The sequence below is a fragment of the Oreochromis aureus genome, linkage group 4 (genome assembly GCF_013358895.1).
Source record: "Oreochromis aureus strain Israel breed Guangdong linkage group 4, ZZ_aureus, whole genome shotgun sequence".
Taxonomy (NCBI): Eukaryota; Metazoa; Chordata; class Actinopteri; order Cichliformes; family Cichlidae; genus Oreochromis; species Oreochromis aureus.
The window spans coordinates 16,763,458-16,786,948 of record NC_052945.1 but is presented as its reverse complement, the minus strand read 5'-3'; the positions used below and the strand labels follow the sequence as shown (position 1 = coordinate 16,786,948).

The following is a 23,491-nucleotide window of genomic DNA, read 5'->3' as shown; positions in this document are numbered from 1 at the left end:
GTAGATGCTCTAAAAGCACCCTGACTGAAAAAGAAGCACACATTTGGAGAAGCTGTGCTGTAACTTCACATATTGTGAAGTTTTCTTTCTGTTCTTTGAGAAAAACAGAGAAGTCATAAACTCCTTGCCATACTGATATTATGTAAGTAATGTACACAGACATCATATGATAAAAAAAGGTAAGCTTAACAGTTAAGGTACGGTCCCCCCACCCATACAGTCCATACACACTTTGTCATAGATGTAACAGCGCTGAAAAAAAGGTGTAATAATAACAAATAAAACCATAAATGTTAATTGAATCATTTTATTTTTTCTAAATTCAAAAATTACTTTCTGTCCACAATTTGTGTGACTAACAGTCTCACTGCCAGGTGACTGTTGTTGTAATTTGGTGATGTATAGATAAAGGTGAATTGAAACTTCTGCTGTACAGCTTACTAGGGGTCCTGTGATGGTTCATGTGCAACCACAACTTAAAATTCAGCATAACCCTCGCTGAAACAAATCCAGCAAAGCTGCTTCTAACACACACAGTTATATTTCAGATGGTCAGACACCTGGAGCCCCGAGGTTGGTGCTAGCAACACGGTCTGGTAAAAGAGTCTAACATCCATGTTTTGCATGGTGTTGCGGCTGATAAAGAGCCATAAATTACTCCCATTGTATTTTATGGCTAAGAAAGTCAAAGTAGTAACCTAACTGAACCTTGTGCTATAATAAAAGAGGTAGTGTAGATGCTCTAAAAGCACCCTGACTGAAAATGAAGCACACATTTGGAGAAGCTGTGCTGTAACTTCACATATAGAGATTGACAGACCATGTGACTTTAGCGCATTGCTTCGTGGGTACCCGTGGCAACAAAATCAAAACACTGCATCAAGCGCTAGTATTTGACAGACTTGACGAAAAAGGCAAAATAAAGTACGAGGAAAAAATCAAAAGGGTGAAAGGGTTAGACCCATATGAGCATACAGAGTGGAGTAAGGACGTTAGCATGCTGCCCAACTTTCATCACGCACATATTTATTATTATATGGTCCTAAGTGTGAGTGTATGCACTTCACGTTTATTAACTTCAGATCCCTGCAACAAGCCCAGGTCCAGTTTACTTTGGTGATTTGGACTATTCCATTTCACAGCTGTTGTTACATTTTTTTCCTTTATCTCCTGTACAGGCAAACGCAATCTATTTGTCGTTTCAGGTTGTAGTATTACACAACATTTTCAGGTCTAAGAGAAATAAAATGAGTGTTTTGTAATTCATTCAATTTATTGTCTTTATTTATAACTGGCATTATTGTTTCATTCTATTATAGAATCTTACAAGAAAGAGGCAAAATTGTATTCCATCATGCTCTATTAGCTGCTTCGGTAAAAAACAAATCAACAATGCAAAAAAAACAAAAAAAACCATATCAAAACAACATACTGGAAAACAGTTATGCATCACTTGATTGCTTCAATACAACCCACGGGCACATATATGCGGGACGTTTCGTGGCTGTTTTGATATCGCTTTCTCTCTCTTAACCGATCAAATCTCGCTGTGGTAGCAGCTTTAAACTCAGTATGACCCAGGTTGATAGAGGGTGCCCAGTCTGGATCGCATTCCTGCATTTTGTAGGCTGGTTTTCCTACAAAACACACCAAACATTAGCCCGCAAAGCTACAGTGAACAAAGCAGCATAGCGCAATGAATTCATTTCAAATCAATATAAGACTTATTTGTAACCTACATCAACAAGCAAACAAAAACTGTTATGGGCTGCCACCCTTATATCGCCTTTGGGCTTTTGGAGCATAGCAGAGCCTTGACCTGAATTTTAAAAAAATAATTGAAAAAAAAAAGCACTATGCTATTAAAAAATGAAAAATAAATATTTGCCAAAATTCTGCATAAATATTTATTTTACCTGGTTACTGTGTGTGGCGGGGCGTGGTCTGCAGTGCCGCTGCAGGGGAGGTGGACGCACCTTAGCGGCACCCGCAATCGCGCCTCGCCGCCTTAAAGTTTCTGCTCTGTTTGCTGTTGTGTTGGTATGTATCGGCCTGTGAGCTGAGAAGCTACAGCTGCTTATTTTGAGTGATGAAAAATAATAAAATATAATTTTATTTTTATATTTCTATATCACAATAATCTTCCTATTTAGAACTACCAGTTTAAAAAGAACTAACACAATAAACAGGTTTCTTATTTGCACAGGGAAAAAGCTGTAGATATCCTGGAGTAGGTACAAGTGATTTGCACGCTAGTTTGACTAGCCACACCTAATTCTCAAAACAAATGACCTCTTTTACAACCATCACAACCACCATTTATCATGCATGCAAATGAATTATTATGTGTGCAAATGATTTGTACTTGTCCTATTCTGGGATATCAACGGCGTCTCTTTGTTCATGCCAAGGGCGTAGATTTGGTTTTGGCATTGGTGGGGACGGATGATTCAACCACCGAACCCTGGCCTGTTTCTTTTTTTTTCCTTTTTGTCTTTGCTTCTTGATAAAAAAAAAAAGGAGAAATATACTTGTCTACATATCCTATTCTACATGCTTTTAAACCATTTAAAATTACAATTCATAGTTTTATATGTGAATTATATAATGTTAAATTACTATTAAACAAATGACTGACTAAGTATTTTAGGCTTTAGTTTACTTCAGCCATGTTCCAAATAAATCAGGTATCATTCAAAAATAAAAAAAGTTTCAAATAGAGTCATGACAATAAAAGAATATGACTTTAAGGACTTAACAACATCACTCCAGTTATAGTCCACCAACATCTCTGATACATTAGCACTAAGGGAACACTGAATGACCTGGTGGTTTTTGTCCATAAAACTACTCATCTAAGATTACCACAAAGTAAAAGATCTCTCAGCAAAATTATGCAACATTTTAGGCACTGTTGCCCCGATCAAGTCAGTGAGCTGGGATTTTTTATTCTAAACATGAACTACTGTTACAGCAACAGACATGGACTACTGGTGCCCCACACAACAACTCAATGGCCACTATGTGAAGGAGCCAAACACATGCCTGCTCCTCTCGTTAATCTATAGCACCAAATCATCAGTCAGTCACCTGTGACCTCGCCTCTTCACCTCTGTCCGAGCTACAACATGGCAGAGCTGCCTCTGTCACCTGATAAATAACAGTGAGACATTCCAAATACATGAAGTCACACATGTGCTTCAAATACAGTCATGAACCAACAAGTCATCATCCAATTTCACCTGTGATCTCTCTGAGCTTTGTGTTGGTTCTTCTGTCACCTGACAAATAGGACATACATGACAATAAGAATAAAATGGGTGGCTGCTTCAGTGTTTCTGTCAATTTGTGCAGGTCTTGACTCGTCAGTAATGTTTGTAGGGTGAGTGCATTTTTAAAACAATTTGTGCAAACTGCACTACAAGGTGGAATATTTGCAAAATCATGACTACCTCGTGATATTTTGTCTCAAAAATGAACCCAATATGTCAGTACTATTACGATGAAATTATTATGTCACCAACATTTTAACGTTAGATATATAATTTTAACAGCCTTTTTAAACTAATATCCTGGCTTACTCGAGGCTCCGTTTTCTCTGACAGTTTCAATCAAAATTAGAAATGCTACTCTGGGAGACTAGGATAACTAATAGTGCTGCCTGTTGTGCAGTTAGTTTCCAAAACACGTTATTCATGGTTACATACAATTTTAGACTGATGTGGGCCAAAGCCTAGCATAGCCTGTAACGTTATTATGACTGACACATTTTATGAGTTAACTTGGCTTTAAGTGACTTACAGGTTTCTTTGAAAAATATTTTCTTATATTCAGGTTCATCCTTTTTGCTGCCATCCTCCTGAGAAGTTGAGTTTTAACATCAAATAATGGTTTTATGAACATTTTATGACTTTATTTGTGTGGTTAATAATTTAGGTATGGTAAGGCTTAAGCTTATAATGTGTTAGAATAAAAAATGGTTAATTTGTTTTTGATTTCTTTACTAAAATAAGTGGTTATAATCATTTTCATACACACATTGCAAATGTGCTCATAATGAGTTGGCACTCAGTCTTTTTAAAGTCATAAGCTTCGTTCGGCATGACTGTCCGGACTGATAAATTGTAGGTATTGGCTTTGAGTGCAGAGGATGCAAACACACTTACACACACATAGATTATGATTAGAATAAGTCCCTGGGTCAGAGAGTCCTGAACATGATATACTAAACCAAATATGCATCACTGGAAGAACAATGGATAACAACATTAGATTATCAAGGTTAGGGAGAGAGGTGTTTTGGTTTTCTGCCTTACAGAGAAAGGAACAGACACCAGATGAGGTCACAGAGATACGAGGATCCTTCCAGCAGAGACAGACACAGAGACTGCCAAGACAGCAACTGGGGTCAAGTGTCATGCAGTTTGGGCTCCTGCTAGTCACCTCGAGAGGATGGATCCCATAAACACAGCAATAACCATGAAGGTGTTGGCGAAAATTCAGGAACACCAGACCAATGAGGTTCGAGAGGCTCTTGGTAAAAAGGGGGACACGGCGGTGACCCCAGAATACACAGATCGTTGTTTGAAAATCGAGGCAGAATAATCCCCTGATCTGTGCAATGACTGAAGGGTGGTCTAACCCCTGAGGTCAAAGAAAGAAGAGGAGCAGCGAATCACCCAACTGGAAGACACTGGTAGCTGCAGCAATAAAATAAAGGTTAAAAGCTCCTTAGACAGAGGTTCTAGTCTAAGTACGTTTGAGGGTATAAGGTGGCACCAAAATGGGGGTGGGAAAATGGAGCACCAAAATAAAGCTGTGGGAGAATTGGGGAGTGATGGGAGTTTCATCTGTACTTTGTTGTTGTAATCATAGTTTTTCTTGCATTTGAACTGCGTAAACACAGAGGTCATCCCACATATGGTCCACCCGTTAAAGGGGGACAGAGGGCCTCAGGACCAAGAAGAACTGGACCTTGCAACACTGGAGTGTATGTTGTAAGTGATCTCTTTGAGAAAAGAGATCAAAGGGGGAATAATTGTGAGATTATTATGCTATCATATGTTATCTTATATCTGTAGTTAAAGTAGTTGAATTATGTTAACTGCTGTGGGTCATATAATATCCTTTAGTCTAGATTGTGTGCTGTGTATGTAGCTTAGTTATATTTTTGGGTTAAAAGAATGTGACCATTTTTAGATTTGTTAGACAGGTGTGCATTACCCTGTACCCTTGATCTTCTGTTGAATGTGTAACACTGTTTCTTGACATTGCATACTGCTGAATCATGAAGAGAATGTTGGGTGCAGAGGACCTTGTGCCGATAATAGAAGAGACAGACCACATTCCATGCCCCCACCTTTACAGAGAGCAGAAAAACAAGGAGCCGAGGTCATAACTTAGGCGCCGTAAGAGAGAAAGAATGTGAATGTTTAGGCTTTTACGACTAGGTGGGGGCCACTAGAGGCTATAAGAAGCTGAGTAACCCGTCACCATTTTGAGATTTGCTGTGACCCTCTTCATGCATCTCTCCCCATCCGGATGGCTTGTGCTCATAAGTGTTGAATTGTATGGAAATAAAGAATTGTTGATTGAGCATTTATACACCGAGTATTGTCCTTCCTTTAGCCTAAAGATCGAAAGAATTGGGAGATTTTAACACTCCTCTCCTCCTTGCAGTTCCCCGCAGGAGGAGAGGAGCTTGCTGCTGCTAAAACTAAACAGAGCTCCCTGAAAGGCACAGCCAATCACATTAGCCATATTTGTCACATGAGGTAGGACTCCAGTAGAGAACGTAATTTAACTCTTTCTGCACCGCTGGGTGAATGAGACGTTGACAGATCGTTTTTCTTTACTCGAAGAGATCAAATTATTGGGGGGGACAATTCAATAATCGCTGGATATTGGTGGGGACATGTCCCTTCCGTCCATGCCAAATCTACGCCCTTGGTTCATGCAAATAAGAAACGTGTTTATTCAAAAAATACTAATAATTTCTTTCACTTTGCTAATATGTGTATTTCTTTTAACAACAGGTTAAAACGACCAAGGTTGTAAAAAAAAGTGTTTTCATCTTATACCTAAAATAAATACAAATACTTTTATTGAGGTTTCAAGGTTTTCATGGGCCATGTGAAGGTCATTTTGGGAAAGTTATTCTGGTAGCAGAATGTGAATGCTACCTGACAAACAAATAAATGTTGGAGAAATGGAGGCTGAAGAATGGACGGCAGAATATTAATATCATAAAATCAAAGGAAAGCTCACCACTCGGATGATTTCCAAGTTTCCTGACATTTTAGTGACTGTGGAGATCTGCTCATTTGTGATGGAGGCCTTAAAAATGTGAAGATGGGTGCCTATTTGTGAAATCTGTTAATCTACATATTAGTCTTTCATGGAGTTCTCTGCATTCAACCAAAGACATACATCAACTAAAAGTGAGTGCAAATATTCTGGTACAAATCCAAACACAATGTCAAACAAAGGAAGTCTGGAAAGCAAGGGCACTCCTTTTATTCCATCCTTTACAACTTAAAAACTTCTCCACCTGCATAAGATTTTCTTTATTTTATTTTTATTTAACTGTTATTTAACCAAGATCCCATTGAGATTAAAAACCTCTTTTTCAAGGGAGACCTGGCCAAGACAGGCAGCAGTTACAAAAATTACACAGTTAAACACAGGCAACAACAACAACACACACACCCAAAAATAAATTTAATTCAATAAAATTCAATTAAAAACAATTAATCAATCTAATTGAAACAGTTGCATGTTATGGACTTGGCCTCAAGGATTCTTAGTTTTGATTTAAAAGCACTTAATGAAATGAATTCTGTCATTTTCCAGTCATTCTGCAGTTCATTCCAAGCCAAGGGTGCTAAATGGACAAAAGCTCTTTTGCCAAGTTCAGTTTGTGCAAATGGAACAGAAAGCAACAAGTAACCTTGCGGATGAAGAGAATAACGACCAGCATGTTTCACTGCAAGCTTTCCTAGGAAGGCAGCAATCCAAGTACAAAAAATTACTGTTGATATCCCAGAATAGGAAAAGTTCAAATCATTTGCACACATACTAACTCGTTTGCACGCATGATAAATAATAATAATAATGATAAATAATGTCACACTGAAGGGGTTTATCATTGTCATGTCCAGAAAATAAAGTGTTTCAATCACCTACATGGTCACAGGGGTATAAAACCAAGCGCCTAGACGTTTAGGCTACGTTCACACTGCAGGCGAAAGCGCATCAAATCCGATTTTTTCGCCCCTATGCGACCCGTATCCGATCTTGGTATGACAGTGTGAACGGCACAAATCTGATATTTTCAAATCCGATCTGGGTCACTTTCGTATGTGGTACTGAATCCGATACGTATCCGATGTTTTAGAAAGCGACTGCTGTGTGAACGGTCAAGTCGCATTAAATCCGTCTTTTACGTCACTGACACAAGACAGACGCCAATTATCAGCGCCGGAGAAGCGCCCGATAGGACATCGCGAACGATTTCCTGCCATCCGGTGAAACTGTTGGGAAGACAACGTTGGAGAAATGTGAACATTTTATTTTTACTGTATTTTCTGCAGATTCTGACAGAAATCTGCAACTATCCTTTGAAGCACCGCCTCCTCTAAAACAGCAAAAGGATCATTATTAGGTTATTTACATTATTATGTAAATAACAAAATAACTTAAAGCAAAAATCTGGAAACATAAAGTCCGAAGTCTTTATATTAAGGGCCATCAGTCAAACAATATTGTTTGCTCTGGGTCTAACAGAGCGAGTTGTGTGTGACATCTTCTTTTGCGCATGCGGGCCGCTTTGAGCGTTCACACTGGAGAGCGTTTGATGTCGCATTTTATGTGTAGTGTGAACAAGCAGACAAAAAAATCGGATTGGATCAAAAAATCGGAATTGAGCATTAAGACCTGCAGTGTGAACGTAGCCTTAGACTTATCCTACAAACGTTTATGAGACCCGATCACCTTTGTGATGAACTGACTTTGAGGCTGTGAGCCTATCCCCTCCATCACTGAGAGAGGTCAAATGTACACACGCACACTGCAGTACCAGACTCTGTGGCCAGACAGCAGCTCAGAGTTTTTCTTTAGGATAGCCAGGTGTGGCTTTAACCCGACCCGACCACGTTCAAAACACTTAACATCATTTATTGCACACTTTTTTCACACGGTTGCCATTCAGCTTTCCAGCTGCCAGCCACGCACCACCACCAACAACAATAATAGCAGAGAGAGCACAGACTTTAAGCCGGCGAGGCGTAATTGACGATGCCACTGCAGGTGCATCCATCACCCCTGCAGCAGCACCGCAGACCACGCCCCAGTATACCAGGTTTCATATTTGCATACAGCTTCTTTGATTCCCTGAAATATGAAGTACAAATGATTTGGGAACATGATGTCCTCCATCTCCTTTTTCCAGCCACATTAAAGCCAATGTCCTGTTCCACCCACTGCACACAAAGCAAACAACCTCATACAAACAAAACACACCATATTTACTCAGAAGTAAAATTAAGCTTGAACCACTTGCTGAACACAGGCCATCTGGTTGCCTGATATCATACCAATAATCTCGATCTAATATTCTCTATCATTCAATATTTTCTCTGTAATCCTCCTTTTCTCTATTTTTTTGCTCCATGTTATTTTTTCTGTTGACAGAATCCACCTTTTGGGACCTTTATTTAGAAACTCCATTTTGTGTTTACTTGTATTATTTTTGTCTAATGTTTTTATTTGTTTGCTATTCTGAAACACTGAAGTGTGACAAACACAAAAAAGTAGGAAAGCAGGAAGGGGGAGCACTTCTTCACACCATTGTATGTTGGTCCTGCAATGCAAATTTTTGGTGGTTTTAGGGTAAAAAGATCTGGGGTATTAAAAAAAATGTTTCCATCTTATGACTAAAATAAATATTTGCTTGCACTTTGGATTTATTGAACAGTATACAATATCGAATACATGCATTCTTTTAGAATCAGTACAGATAAGGAAGCAAGAAAACTAAATAATATAAAAGCTGCATCACAGTGTGCAGGAGTAAAAATCCAGATGTGTGACTCCAACAGGAAGCAAAATAAACAATCTGACCACTAGTGAGCTTTAATAATTGATAAATTGCCAGGACAGCTTCTATAAATCCTCGACGAGAAGGAGATATTATTACAGCAGTATAATGATCAAAACATATCTGTGGCTTTAACAGTTTGTTATGCCAAAAATTAAAAATAAAAAAAAATGAAAAGAACACTTATAATTAACATTTGAATGCTCTATGCCACAAGCCTAGTTTTGATAACCTTATTCTTCAACAACTGTCTGTCACTATAAATTATGAGATGTAAATATCTTTATTTCACAAAGGAGGGTTCAGTGTATCCTAATCCTGTATGCTGAAGGAGGTAATAAAGGAAGCACTGAAGTACCTTTTCCTGAGCATTTTTAAAAATCAGTCAGCTTTTATAATGATATTACTGAAATAAGGCTACAGAAAACATGAAAGTAAATGCTAAACATGAGTGAACTGTTTCAGGAAGAAAATACAGGAAATCATTATCAGGGGAGGAAACGTGAAATAATTAATCAAGACAAAAATCAAAAAAGGAATTCAACAATATGCACAGAAATACTTAAAATGTTAAACACCTAAAATAACAACAAAAAAACAACCCTGAACCTAACCCCAAACTGTAATATATTGACAAATAATTCCAAACACAGAAAAATCAAAATGTCAGGGAGATGACTGAAGTAGCTGCTGACTTCCTACAACTTTACTTACACCTATTTCTCACTGTTTGTCATGTACACACATGTTATAACTACAAAAAACAAGTATTTGGATTTAGAACTATGAAGTTAAAGTGGTAAATATCAATTCAATGCTGGATAAGGCTCAATGTTTAATAAGCACACATTAAAATAAATGCTCCCATCCCAACGAACTACAATTTTTAAAAAAAAGAAAGAAATCAAAACATGATTTAGACCCTCGTGATTAACACCTTAATATTAGCAGTTTTTAAATAATATCTATAATATTCAAAATGCTTTTTGTATAAAATTCATTAAAAGTCAAAAGTACACATCAACACAACATTAAAAGAGATCAAAAGAAATATTACTGTGATAATATGTAAAGACCTCGTGTCTCTATCAGTGTTTGCTCAGGGATGTCCTGTGGGTCATCAGGCCTCAGCTGTTTCTGTGGAGCAAATCAGAAATGGATCAGCTGCTGGATGGATCAGTTATATTGTAAATAAAACATTGTTCGCAATAATCTGTTAGGAGACCTGGGTCGTCGACCCAGAGTTTTGAGTTTACATTATTATTGAACTTTGATTTTGATAATATTTATCTTTTCTAGTCTTTTGGTTTCGTTGTTAGAGTTCTGCTTTCTGCGTTCCTTAGTTGCTCTGTCTCGCCTGTCTGCTGTATCCCCTTGTCAAGTCTGCGTCTCTGTGTTATGTTTCCTGTTTTACTTTGAAGTCCGTGTCTCAGGTTAATGCATCAGGTTTTGCTTCCCCTGTCTCGTTAGCCCTGATTTGCCCCAGCTGTGTTTCCCTTCTGTCGCTCATTCCCTGATTGCTCCCTCTGTGTATTTAAGCCCTGTGTTTTCCTTTATCTGTGTTGTGATCTACTATCTACCATGCTGTGTGTTCTGCTTGGCTGCTTGTTTATGCTTAGGTCATGTTTTCCAGTTTAGTTAGTTTTCTGTTCCTTTCTGCTATCCAACAATGAAGCTGAGTTTTTGAGTTTAAGTTTGCCTCAGAGTGTCTGCACATTGGCTCCTCATTACCACCACTCCTGCCTGCACATCAGCCTTCACATAACATAATCAGCACAAAGAGTTCATGATCAAAGCCCTCAGAACAATTTGTGAGATTTCAATATTTACCCAGTATGGTTATTTGTTTCATCTTGACCGTCATGAAGTTCATCATAATGTTTCTTCACCACCTCAAGATGTTCTGAAACATCTAAAAACAAAGCATTTGGATTTATTATACTTGTATTGTTACCATTTGTATTGAGAGGATTCCTAATGCTAACATAAATACTTTACTATATATTTTGTTTACCTGGCAGTGAGCAGGCCTCAGTCTTGAGTGAGTGTTCAGTGGATTCCTTCATGGTTTCCTCCAGTGTCCTCAGGACAGTTTCCTAATTTATCATTAAAAACTTTGTTACTTTTTACATAGGCAACTATTGAATCCAAGAATAACTGGACAAGAGAAAAACTTTTGGTTTGATATGTGTTTCAAGGCTGCTTGGGCATTTTTGTACATGTCATCAAAATCAAGAAAACACATTCATGTAATTTGTTGATATTAAATTGTAACAAACCTTCAAATCGTTCAACTGCTCCAACATGACACTTTTTGCCTCCTCAAACATGTCCATCTTTGACTCCACATGTCTCTCAATAGTGTCCCTCATGTTCTTCAGGGTGCCTGGACCTTTAAATGCTGCTGCTTCTACAAGGAGACAATTTTTATGCACAGTTGAAAAGAAATACCTTAATTCATGTCTTTCTTACCTTTATAACATTCTTTCATGTTATTCTTGATTGTCTCTGTCAAACTGTTGTAGATTGATTTCTTTTCTGTGCGGATGGTTTTGTTGAGCTTTGTCTTAATTTCTTTTTCCTTAGAAACATGACATATGGATTAGCATTGTTTAAAAGATGATGATGAGATTTTCTAATAACAGATCAGCTAACAGGTTCATGGATAGGGAAGTTCTTTTACCTCTGTCTGGAGAAATGTCAGTTGCAGTTCAACATCTTTGTACTTTTCAATCAATGAATCAGTGCTGAGTGAAAACGCATCAATGGCTCCATTGAAATTTCCACATTTTATGTTGTTTCTGAATGGGGCAAAGATGTGGTTAATAATAGCAGTATTAGCAAGTTTATGATTTACTGCGATTTGGATACATGTATTGTTGTATATATTGGTGCTGTTCAGAATTAGATTATTCTCACGGGAAGGTCTTTCTGAATTCTTTATCAATGCTTTGAGTCAAACAAGACGCTAATATCACGTTGAGGTCTTTTGTTTTCCCTCTTTTTGGTTTCTGGACGCCATCATTCCTAACTGCAGACTTTAGCGTCATGTTAAAAGCTCCACCACTCGTTTTCTGAAACAAAACAGAATTTTTACAATTAAAAAAACAACATGGTCACAAAATATCCTAAGATTTTGATCTAGTTGTAATTAAAATACATACACTGGGGTATAAGAAGGACTTCAGTTTTCTTTCACATAAATTTTGGGATGTTTCTACTCCCTCACTTAGGCGTTGTTCAAAAGCTTTTATAATGTCTTCAATTGCTTTTTTGACTCGATTAAGTTGGATGCTCAAGTTTCCCTCAAGGTCCGCACACACATCGTTTTTTTGTTCAACCTGAAATAAAAGAAAGATCATTATTTAAAGCAGGAAAACATAACATATTGGTTCTTTAGTCGTTTTTGAGTTTTTAAAATTAAGCTCATGCACAAGTTCAGTCAGATAGGTCTGTCTTCATTCGTCTGCCTCTGTCTATTCTTTATTTTACTTCCATTTTCCACACTATCAACCTCATTACTCTAGTCCAATAATTTTGGTATCTTCTGCAACCCAATCAGCCTCTGTGTGCTTTTATCTCCTCTTCTGTCATTCTGCCTTTCAGACTCTCAATCATGCAACTCGCCTCCTCCCCATCGTCACCTCAACCTTCACTCAGAGCCCCATCCAAACTACCATCTTCACTACCCCAATAATCCAGGCTCTGGGGGTCCTATAACTCTCATCATTTCTGTGCTCTCATATGGTTGTTCACTGGAGTCTAATTGGTAAATAACCATTTTATCAAATTCTGTATCTCAACAAATAATATTCAGTTCTTCCAAATGATCTCCCCTCATTCAATCGTGATTAATACATTACTACATATAGATTTATGATGTCCAATGTCCCACATTTTCAGTGAAGGTCAGCACACCTTTATATACATTAATACACTTTAGTTTGTGGCTATGAAAATATTTATTTTATGTATTTTTATGACTTTTAAGAAAGTGAATGAGGCTTTATTGCCTGCTCTTACCACTTCTCCACTTCTGGACCCTTGAATCAAAGACAGAATCCCATAAGCTCCAGACACATAGTTTAATGTCTCTGAATGAGCATCATTCAGATTTTTCATAATTTCCTGAAGTTTTGGTATTTCTGTAAAAAAATTGAAAAGAAATATAAATCTGAGCAATACATTTTCTGTTACACAAAAACATACGATAAGTCGCTCTATGTTCATTCATAAAGTGACTTCACCTACCATTGAGATCTGGATTTACATTCTCCCCTTTGAGGAACTCTGTGGAGCTCACTGTGAAGACTTTGAAACAATCCTCACTGAAGTGATCCTGAGAACATTTTTGCTAGTTAGTTTTGACTTTTCAGGCAGTTTTAGAAGATACTTGTTTTAGATTTTGCTGTCAGATTATAAATTTACCTTAATTAATTCCCGCTTTTTGAATTCCTTCATCACTGCACTCTTGACTTTGTTTCTTGTAGAAAGGAAAGAAAAATAGGATGTAAAAGTAATTTATTATTAGTACTCACCCAATTACAAACCTAAAACAAATATACATACATTTGTAATGTATAATTATTTAAATATATCAAAAAATTATACAATTATATATTGATATAAAATAATAATGATATAAAAATGAATGGCAAATTCTTGTTTTTCCTGACCTCTAATATTTTGAATAACAGTTTTTAAATTGAATTTAGTCATTTCTATGAAAGTGTGGCCTACTACAATGGGAAACCTGAGCTTCTGTTGTAATGGATAACCTCACTCTTGAAATAACATAAAAGTGAAGTGTATGGTCACCATGTGCATCTGTAGCAAACTTTCTTCATAATTTGCATTTCTGGCATATTTGACTTACAGATCATCTGGGTTTCCATGTTCTGACTTGGTGCAGATAAAATGAATTTGCTGACACTCGCCACCATTTCCCAGCAGGCTGCTGGCACCTTCCAGGATCTCCCAGGCTTCTTTTTCTGATGCTGCTCGATTCACTTCAGACACAATCCACACTGTAGAACAACTGGCAACAAACTGAAAAGGAAATACAAGTATGTAAATTATAAATAAATAATGCTCTGAAGATGGTGACATGACTCTTTACAGACAAAACAGTAGAAAACCAAACAAAAGTGAATTACCCCTGTCCAAATTTTATCACTGCTTCTACAGTCACCATTTCCAGGAAGATCCACGAGTGTGACGTGATCAAGAAAATCATTGTCTGGCACTTTGACAGTCACACACTTCACAAGTGGCCAGTACCACCTCGTTACTTCTTCTTCTTCTTCTTCTCTCTCATTTGAGTCACTTCTTGTATATTTCACAATTTCTTCAGACAACCCTTCAGCCTGTAAAAAAAAAAATAACAGTACGAATAAAACACAATTTAATGCATGTGCTCATAACAAGTTTTAAAAATTGCATGAAAAAGAAGACAGGAAATCAAACTATGAAATGATGTCTCATAAATTTGAAATCAAAATCAGGCAAATCAATTCAAAGCTCAATTCTTGGCTCCCAGGGATTAAACCACCAACCCTCAGGTGACCTGCTTGACCTCCTGAGCTACACCCACTGAGGGAACAGCAATTACATTAACCTTTGCATTAGTAGCATAGGCTAATGAAACGTTCCTGTTTTATGTTACCTGAATCAGTCAGCAGACTTCCAGTCTGTGAAATACTGTGGATTTCTTTTTTTAACTTCTGTATACAGAAGGGGAAATTCTTGAACATCATCACAAAGAAAACTTCAAGCTCCACAGTAACAGGATAAATAGACAGCAACAGGATAGTAAACCATAAAATTTTAACAACCACATTTTTTATTATTTAGTTAGTTATCTAGGTAAAAAAAATATCATTGAGATTAAAAATCGAATTTCTTGACTTGGCATCATGCTATCAAGAGTCAAAAATACATGTACCATGTAAGTACATGACATTTAAAACAAATACAATATCCTGTACAAACATGTGAAAAATATACAATAACAGATCAATTAAGAGCAACATTAAAAACAACCACAGTGACTAAAAGAGTTATTCTCTTGTTCCTTTAAGATGAGCTTAAACTCCCCCAAGGTAACTAATTCTGATAATTTCAGTTTCTTCTGCAGATTGTTCCAAGAAACAGGGGCAGCATATTTAAAAACCTCGTTTCCTAATTCTGTTCTGATGTTTGGGACAATCAATTGTATGATATTGTGAGTATAAAGGCTGTGACAACTGTCACTTGGCTTTTTTGTTCCTTATTTGATGGGTGCCGAACATTTTAAATGGAAATTCCCAGACAGCACATCAACATATTGCCAACATATATATCTGTTCAGCAAATAAAATAGGGCAACATCTGCTTCACCAGTGCTTTCTACCTGTCTGCGCTTTCCAGGTAGGGAGTCATTAGTTAGCATGTACATCAACGTCCTACTGAAAAGATGCAGCATCAACATAGCTTACCGCTGTTTTAGTTACTTCCCATTGCTCTCCATGTGATGTTCATGAGCCACACATTCATCTTTCTTGTATCTCACCCAAACCGTGGTCTAATATATGCTTTAAACTGCATCAAGTATTTCTATATTCTAGCAGAAGAATAAGAGGTGATTTTATTTTGATCTGTATTACTGCACACTTACTGAGTCACTTTCCAAAATTTTTATCTTGGACATTCGAAACTCTGGAATATCTCTGAAATATTTGTTGTCCATGAGGCTGTGAGTGGATCTTTCTTTCCACTCTTCTCCATACAGCGCTGATAACTTTCCATCAGGGTCAAGAAAATCATTACCACCATCATCATCATCTTCATGATCTTCAAGAGCCAGTTTTAGGGACTGCACCTCATTTTCCCAATCCTAAAAAACAAACAAACAAACAAACAAACAAACAAACAAACAAAAAAAACATATCTTAATTTTAGTAAAGCAGTTTTCTAACACATTACTTTATTTCAAGAATCACAATATTTATATTTCATTCTACCTCTTCTGTAATGAACTCGATGTGTGCCTCATACTTTGATCCACTGGTAGCCTCCACCTTTATCATTACTGAGGTACATGCACTGAGGGTTCCAGAAGGTAACAGGCCCTCCTTATTTATGATGGCATTGATTAAAGAGCTCTTTCCAGCCCCAGTTCTACCAAAGACACCAACCAGGTGTCTCTTGTCTGTCTCCAAATCCTTGATTTTATCCCTGTTGAAAGAGTGGATTAACTGATACATTCTCAGACACATCAAACTAAAAATGTTGCAAAATCAGAAACATTGGTTTTTGAAAAACATGCTGAAAGAATTATTTAGAATGTTTAGAATTTATATTTTTAATTTAATGTTTCTGAAGTCTATATATATGTGTTAAAAATGACACATTAAGCAGTGCTACTGATCCCCTCTTAAAAGTGAGATTATGGTTTCTGGTACAGTTCACCTTAATATTGTACTTTTATTTACCTTTATCTCACAACTTAGACATTCACATTACTCACACTCTCATTACACATACATATAGGATCTTGGGGGTGGGCACGCAACACGGACTCCAAATTACCATCAGGGTGTACACCTCACCCCTGGCGTCGTTGCCCACCTCTCAATTTTAAATACACGTAGACATTGAGGGCTAGCAGGAGGGGCTATGCGCTTACCTGCTGCTCTCTGGCAGGTAGCTCCATGCCCTCCTGGGTTTTAAATGCACCTTAGAACACACATACATCAACACTACATATGAGCGGGTGGAGGGAGGTTTGGAGTCTTCTCACACCTCCGTTCTCTGCAGCATGCTGGAGCGGGGGGGGGCTGGGAGAAGGAGTTGGCCGTCTGATTGGGGTCTGGAATGTGGGGCCTCCCTGCTGCTGCAGAGTCGGGGAGGTCTGCTTCTCCCCACCGCAGGGAAAAGGGTAACACCACCTGGGTCTGGGTGCAGTTTCCCCCTCCAGGCACAAGGGTACCTAGACCCGGTTCTTAGAGTACGCTTGGGGAGTGTGATTGTGTGTACAGTGTCTATTTATGTCTGTCTCCACGTTGGGTAAGTGTTGAGTAATTGCTTATGAGAGCATGAGGGTGGGAATGGATGTTTGTATCTGTGTGTGCCTGTTTGTCTGTGTCTATATGTCAGGTTGGGTATCAGACGCCACCTCTCTGGGAACATCTCAGGCCCTCCAAGGTTTGGAGGCCTATCTCCCCCCACCACTTCCCCTGCCGGTGGCGGACGCCCTCAGACATCGGTGCGTTGGTGGTTCTTTGTGTCCGGGGATGGGCGTCCAGGTACACACCGGCTCACTCCTTGGTGGCTGCTTGCCGGGGCCTGGAGCCTGGGACCTGGAGCCTGGGGCTCGCTCGGGCCACTTTGGGGGTGGGGTGCCCTCGGCCTCTCGGACTGGGGCTTGGTCACTCTGGCACAGCTGGCTGCCGGCGGAGCTCACAGGCATGTCACTGCAACCCCCCCTGGCTTCTGCTCCGCGGCTGCTGAGTGACCCCTCATCTGGGACTCTCCTCAGCTCTTTCTGGGATAGCATGCGGCTGCCCTCTGTTGGTCTTCCTTGGTCTCTTGTGTTCTGGGGCCTCTGGATGTCTGGAGTTTTGATCTCCTCCATACCTGCTTCATGCCCTGGAGGACGGGGCAGTGGCCCCCCACACCCTCTAGCAGATCATTACATGAAGGAACCTTTTAAAAACAAGCGCGTTCATGCTCACAGGTGTACACACGGGTGATCACACACACAAACTACACCCTTTTTGGCTCCTACCTCAAAGCACACTGTGCGCTGTCGATCTTACGTGCTGCACAATAATGTTTAATATTTAGTATTTACTGCCATATTCCCATATATCATTGTGATGTTGTTTATTCTATTACTCTCGTTTTCTTCTGCTTGTTTTCTTTTTTCTTTCTCAACAGGTGATCCAGGTGATCGATATATGTATTTTTTGTCAGCTTATTCTGTTGGTTTTTGTTTTTTGCCCTTTTTCCCCGTTCCTCTTCCCCGCTGTTTTTCTTTCCCTCTTTCTTTCTCCCCTTTTCTTTCTCCCAGTAAAGTCTGTCCCGTATTCAGCAAGTGAAAAAAGGTGAATCAGAATATATTTTCATTGCAACAAACAAAAACACAAAACAAAACAAAAAAACAATTCACCTTAATACTGGAATGAACTGCACAGCTCCATGTTAAGCTCTGACATGGTTTAAATCTTTAGTATCTTTATTACACTGAATTACAGCAAAATGTTCCTCCAACTGTTTCTTTTTTGTACACCTTACTTTCTAGGATTTTAAAAAATAAAATATTAGATCATGTAACTTTTTGTAAAATTTAAACATTTTTGGAATTAGGGTTGTGAATAATTATTATTTTCCACTCAATAATAATGATGAATTCCAGGAATTCAGTGTCCTTAGGCTTTCATTGGTTGGAACAAGGTCCAACAAAAAAAGGAAATCTTTATTACTCACCTTAGGAAAGCACTGAGCTTGTCACGGCCATGTAGTCTTTCACTGACACATCTCATTATTTCTTTGACATCAGACAGCCCTTGTGTTTCTGTCAAAGTGAAGCACAACACTAATTAGTAGGAACCAGGAACCAATGTAATACAAAGTGAGGACCGCTGATATGCAAAGCAGGAAAAAGTGTGTTGATTTCACAAGTTAATACTATAGCTATTATATAAAAAAAAAATGCCCATTAGTATTTTTCATTACATACACATATATATTATATATATATATATATATATATATATATATATATATATATATATATATATATATATATATATATATATATATATATACACACACACACACACACACACACACACACACACACACAGATATATACATACATACCTGACTGTGATCCTGCCATACACTTGTATTGTTGTTTAGGAGGTGGTTGCCATTGGCTCGACTCACTCTGAAGATCTGATTTTCTCTTTCCTTATTGGATTAAAAAAAACAATATTTTCAGTCTGCAACTGATAATAAATAAATAAATATTAAAATGAGAATGAGATACATTTTTCTCACCTTTATCACTTATGGGTGGTAAATCCTAAGGATGAATATAAATATGACTTTCATAAATCAACATTTATGCAAATTAAATTACTATATGCATGATTGGGTGTATGCGTGTATGCATGATTGAATTTATACAGGAAATTATAGCACATGTACAGAAACAATTTGTCATTTACCACACTGTAAAAAATGTTCACATGTAGTTTTTACAACGTACAAACTTAAATGGACGTATATTCTCAACTAACACAGTGATTAACAAATTTAAAGCTTTCATTTTTTTACCACTCAAAAAACACGATTGCATGAGACAATTTTTCTGCCTCATTCAGCGGCAGTGACACAGACCTAGAGAACAGCTGGTGACTACCCCATTCAATAATCCTTCCCTGATCAAAATCCTCTGCATTTTTATGCTTTTGTTTGCAGAGCAGGTGCAAAGCTATGTAAAAGTTTTACTTTAAAAATGTAAGTTGCAGAATAGATACTGAAAAGGAGTGTCATTAAACTGTTTTTGACTTAGCTGACCACAAATATTGACTGCTTCCTTTTGTGTTTGCTTAGTATTTTGCTCTTCCTATGAAAAGAAAATATTGCAAATCCAAACCTTTGGGGGATTTTGTTCCTTTGGATTATTAATTCAAAACAAGGATAGAAATAATAAAATTATCACATCTACTTCTAGTTTAAATATAGTAACTGTACAGTATCCCTTTCACAGTTAACAAAAATGGGTAATTATATTCAATCAAATCTGAGCCATGATATATTTGGGATATTTGTTTCCATTACAGTAAATGTTCCTATGACACTTGAAAGCAGCAACACTTACATAGATGGCCAGGTTGCCTCTCTGACGAATCCAAGAGTAACAAAGAAACAGAAACTAGTATCCCAGAAAGTTGATTAGCATTTTCAGTGGGAGAAACGTTTCGTCACTCATCCAAGTGACTTCTTCAGTCTCGGCTGACTGCAGGTTTCCCCAACCTTATAAATAGTACATTTGCACTTTATAAGTTTGGGGAAACCTGGGATTTACATACCTGGATGACTTAGCATGCATCAAGACATAAACTAGTATCGATCTCATTAAGCTCCTTTTGATCAATATCAATACAAACTTTGGTATCGATATTTTAATTGCACACACCTAACCTTAACCCACTCAACCTCCAACAATTCCCCAGGCTGAACCGGGGTTTGGTAGACAGTCTCTGTGTGGCCTGAATCCCATAGTCTGGCATATAATCCCTTGGCACCTTACCGTAAGGCTGTACGTCCCTACTGGAGTGGGGGAGGTTGTTGACATCCTGGCAACACGGAACACCTGCACAACATCCATGAGCGGGCATTCCCGGTAAAAATGTCCCAGCTGCCCGCATCGCCAACACTCCTGCCCCAGCGTGTGTGCGGCCCCTGGTGAGCCGGGTACAGCGTCTACTGCCAGTTCCTGGGGTGAGAGAGCAGACCAGAAATAGTTGTTAGATCGTAGCCGGTGCTCCTTGATGATCATTGTCACTGGCGCAGGCCCGGAAAGTTTGCTCCTCGGGGCTGGTGTGTCAAAAAGTGATCGCCTGTCAAAAAGGGTTTTCCAGTATTTGCCAAAAAAATGATTGTGAAAATTCAAGCTGTTATAAGTGACTTTTGACTTTAAATCTGTCAAAAATAGGTCAATCATGCCTCTCACGAAGAATATCAAGTAATTTAGAGAACATCAGAAAATAGCTGCTCCGATCAGTTTTTGGCAAATTAACTGTTATATATCCTTTATTATCTGGGTCAAAAGTGATAATAAAAATGCTTGTTTTTTTCAAGAGAGAGCAAGCCAAGAGGGCAGCAGAAATAACAAATATAACATCACAGTTCTATAAAGAGAAAGGACTGGATTGATGACAATATGGGTACAAATACACAGTCATAAAAATACTTCATACCAGGCATGTCTTTATTTTATATTCAACACATTCATAAATCGTATTTACTAAAGTCTATTTACTAATATAAGTAAAGATATTAGACGTCAAAACAAAACAAAAAAAAGAACACAAAAACATCCGAAATAAATTTTTGGTAGACGCTCACCTCCCCTGGCAGCGATCCTGCGACGATTTCCGACCGCCCCAGCAGGTGATCTTCGGCCAGCTTCACTGCCGCCTCCACATTGGACGGCTTGTGACGCTTGACCCAGTCTGCCGTTTCCCCCGGCAGCCCCTCCACAAAACGCTCCAGAACAACAGTCTCCAGAAGCCGCGCCTCTCTTTGTGTCGGGCCAGGCTGCAGCCACCTCTCCGCTTCGTACAGGAGCCGCTGGGCAAAACTGAAAGGATCTTCTTCTGCTATGCAGCAATTACGGAACCGGCGACGATGTTCTTCTGGGGAGAGTTCCAGCCCCCCCAGATGAAGCGGATTCGCAGCGGCCTCAAACTGAGCCAAAAGGTTTTGTAGCACCCGCATCTGACGCTCAGCCTGGGCCTGCAGCTGGTCCAGATGACGCCGGTGCACTGCCGCCTGCTGCTGCTGCAAAGCCGCCATGTCGGCCATCATTCGAGCCAACGCGTGACGTTGCTGGAGGTTCTGCGGGTTTGACATGTCGTAGCGGCAAACTGGTCACCACTGTAATACTCTGTTACTAATGTCCGTTACGACACAGACAAGGAGACAGTTCTGGGTCACGTTTCAGTAATTGTTTTTATTCAGTTCACAACTCCTTTCACACACTCCAACTCTCACTGGCTCAGCTCTCTCACTCCGCTCTCAGTTCGTTCCTCTTCAGGCCCCAGCAGCTACTAAAATAAGTAGAAAGGTCATCAACGTGGCAGGCATCAGCTCTTTCTCCCAGCCTCCCCTGCCGCTGTCACCTGAACCCGCTCCTCACCAAGATTGCTTTCGGAGCCATTGCCCAAGCAAGGGGGAGGGTGCATCCAACCTCTTCGGCTGTAATTGGTCCAGCCCAGAGTTTATCATGACACTTTGGCCAATCCATGACTTTTCATTGTTTATACCGTTACAGAAAAGAACAAAACCAACAAACAAAAAACCTACTGGGCAAATTCCCGGTATTCCCAATGGCCAGTCCAGCTATGGTCAGAAAGCAAGTAAAACCTGATCTGCGCATCTGCCGATCAGGGAATGAGAAAAGCACAAAGGGCTGACGAGAGTGGCTGGATGTTTGTCAAATGTAGAAACTGTCTTGGTTCAAATAACTCAAATGAGTTAAAGGGGTTAAGTAGAAAAAGAAAGAAAAATAAACTTTGCAAAAATTAATAATAATAAATTAAATAAAAATAACAAAGAAGAAAAAGTTAAATCACAACAGCAACAATGAGTTTGGTGACAAACAGGGGTGCTGTTTCAACTTATTCAGATTATTCTCATGTACCATTTCATCAGAAATACACAACAGGATCTGACTATCCTTCTTCCTTCTTCTTCTGACAATAAGAGAAGTAAATTTAAAAAAAGCAGGGAGGCACACACTGGAACAGGGTGAAAAGAAAAATCAGGCAAAAAGCAAAAGTCCGAAAACAAACTGGGACTCAGTTTTGCAAAAGGTGTAGTTGACTGTTTGGCAAAAGGCAAGTGAAAGTGGATCTCTACATACAATACAACGCTAAACCTAGACAGAGTAAAGTGGGTGTGCAGGGAAAAGCAGAACTGAGAAAACAAAAAGGGGGTGGGGGAGACGCAGAAGTGGTGTTGATGGATGACTATCCTTCTTCCAGAGCTGTTTAGATAGATAAGCATAGTCAAAAGATGTTAAAAACTAAAGTACCCTGCTTGTGTCAAAATTTGATTGATGACCCTAGCCTTGACCTTTTGACCCCACCGGAAGTACTCCGGAAGTGTGTAATATGATCCATAGGCGTGACGAATTGCATCCGGAGAGGGGAGGGGGGAAACTCCGGAAGTGTGTAATATGATCCATAAGCGCGACACCTGTTGTGAAAAAAAAAAAAAAGTTTTCTCCCTTAGAGGGAGGTGGGTCTGTGGAGGGAGGAGAATAAAAACAGAGAGGGCGGCGCACAGTTTTCTATGCGCAGACAAGAGATGGATCCTTTCATTCTGCACCCCTGCGTTCCTCTGTACTTGGACGGGGAAGAGATCTGCTCTCCCGAGGCCGTAAGCATGGGAGGCAGCAGCGGCGAGTGGTCTTCGTCGATTATCAGCGACACCCCCGTCACCTTCTACAGTAACAGATCAGAAGCAACCGATGCTCCGTGGAAAGAAGGGAGAAATAAGAGCGTCTTCATGTTCCGCAGCCAGATACCGGCTTCGAGGAGCTTGCGGAGAGAATGGCCTCTGCCTTTTGAGGGGTGTGGAAAGTGGGGCTACGTCTTCAAATACAACATATTTACT

The 23,491-nt window shown here is 39.0% G+C and overlaps 1 protein-coding gene across 1 annotated transcript; it reads right to left on the bottom strand.

The window, feature by feature from the left end:
* Window positions 1-8,939: 8,939 nt before the first annotated feature.
* LOC116313931 (nuclear GTPase SLIP-GC-like) lies at window positions 8,940-22,142 on the bottom strand. Its single transcript, XM_031731773.2, has 20 exons — window positions 21,218-22,142; window positions 20,400-20,585; window positions 19,142-19,166; window positions 18,962-19,051; window positions 18,566-18,653; window positions 16,099-16,312; window positions 15,753-15,971; window positions 14,254-14,463; window positions 13,974-14,146; window positions 13,526-13,580; window positions 13,349-13,436; window positions 13,121-13,242; window positions 12,262-12,438; window positions 12,017-12,171; window positions 11,781-11,898; window positions 11,570-11,678; window positions 11,377-11,507; window positions 11,112-11,193; window positions 10,928-11,009; window positions 8,940-10,234 (listed from the first exon to the last, which is right to left on the bottom strand). The coding sequence occupies exons 1-20, from the start codon at window positions 21,722-21,724 to the stop codon at window positions 10,225-10,227; spliced, it is 2,841 nt and encodes a 946-aa protein (XP_031587633.2). The 5' UTR covers window positions 21,725-22,142; the 3' UTR covers window positions 8,940-10,224.
* Window positions 22,143-23,491: the final 1,349 nt, after the last annotated feature.

Coding starts and splice junctions, on each gene's coding strand:
- LOC116313931 (XM_031731773.2), bottom strand. CDS start 21,724: ATGTCAAACCCGCAGAACCTCCAGCAACGTCACGCGTTGGCTCGAATG. Junction 12,439..13,120: donor GGTCCAGAAGTGGAGAAGTG/GTAAGAGCAGGC, acceptor CTTTTATTTCAG/GTTGAACAAAAAAACGATGT. Junction 11,194..11,376: donor AGCAGTTGAACGATTTGAAG/GTTTGTTACAAT, acceptor ATGATAAATTAG/GAAACTGTCCTGAGGACACT.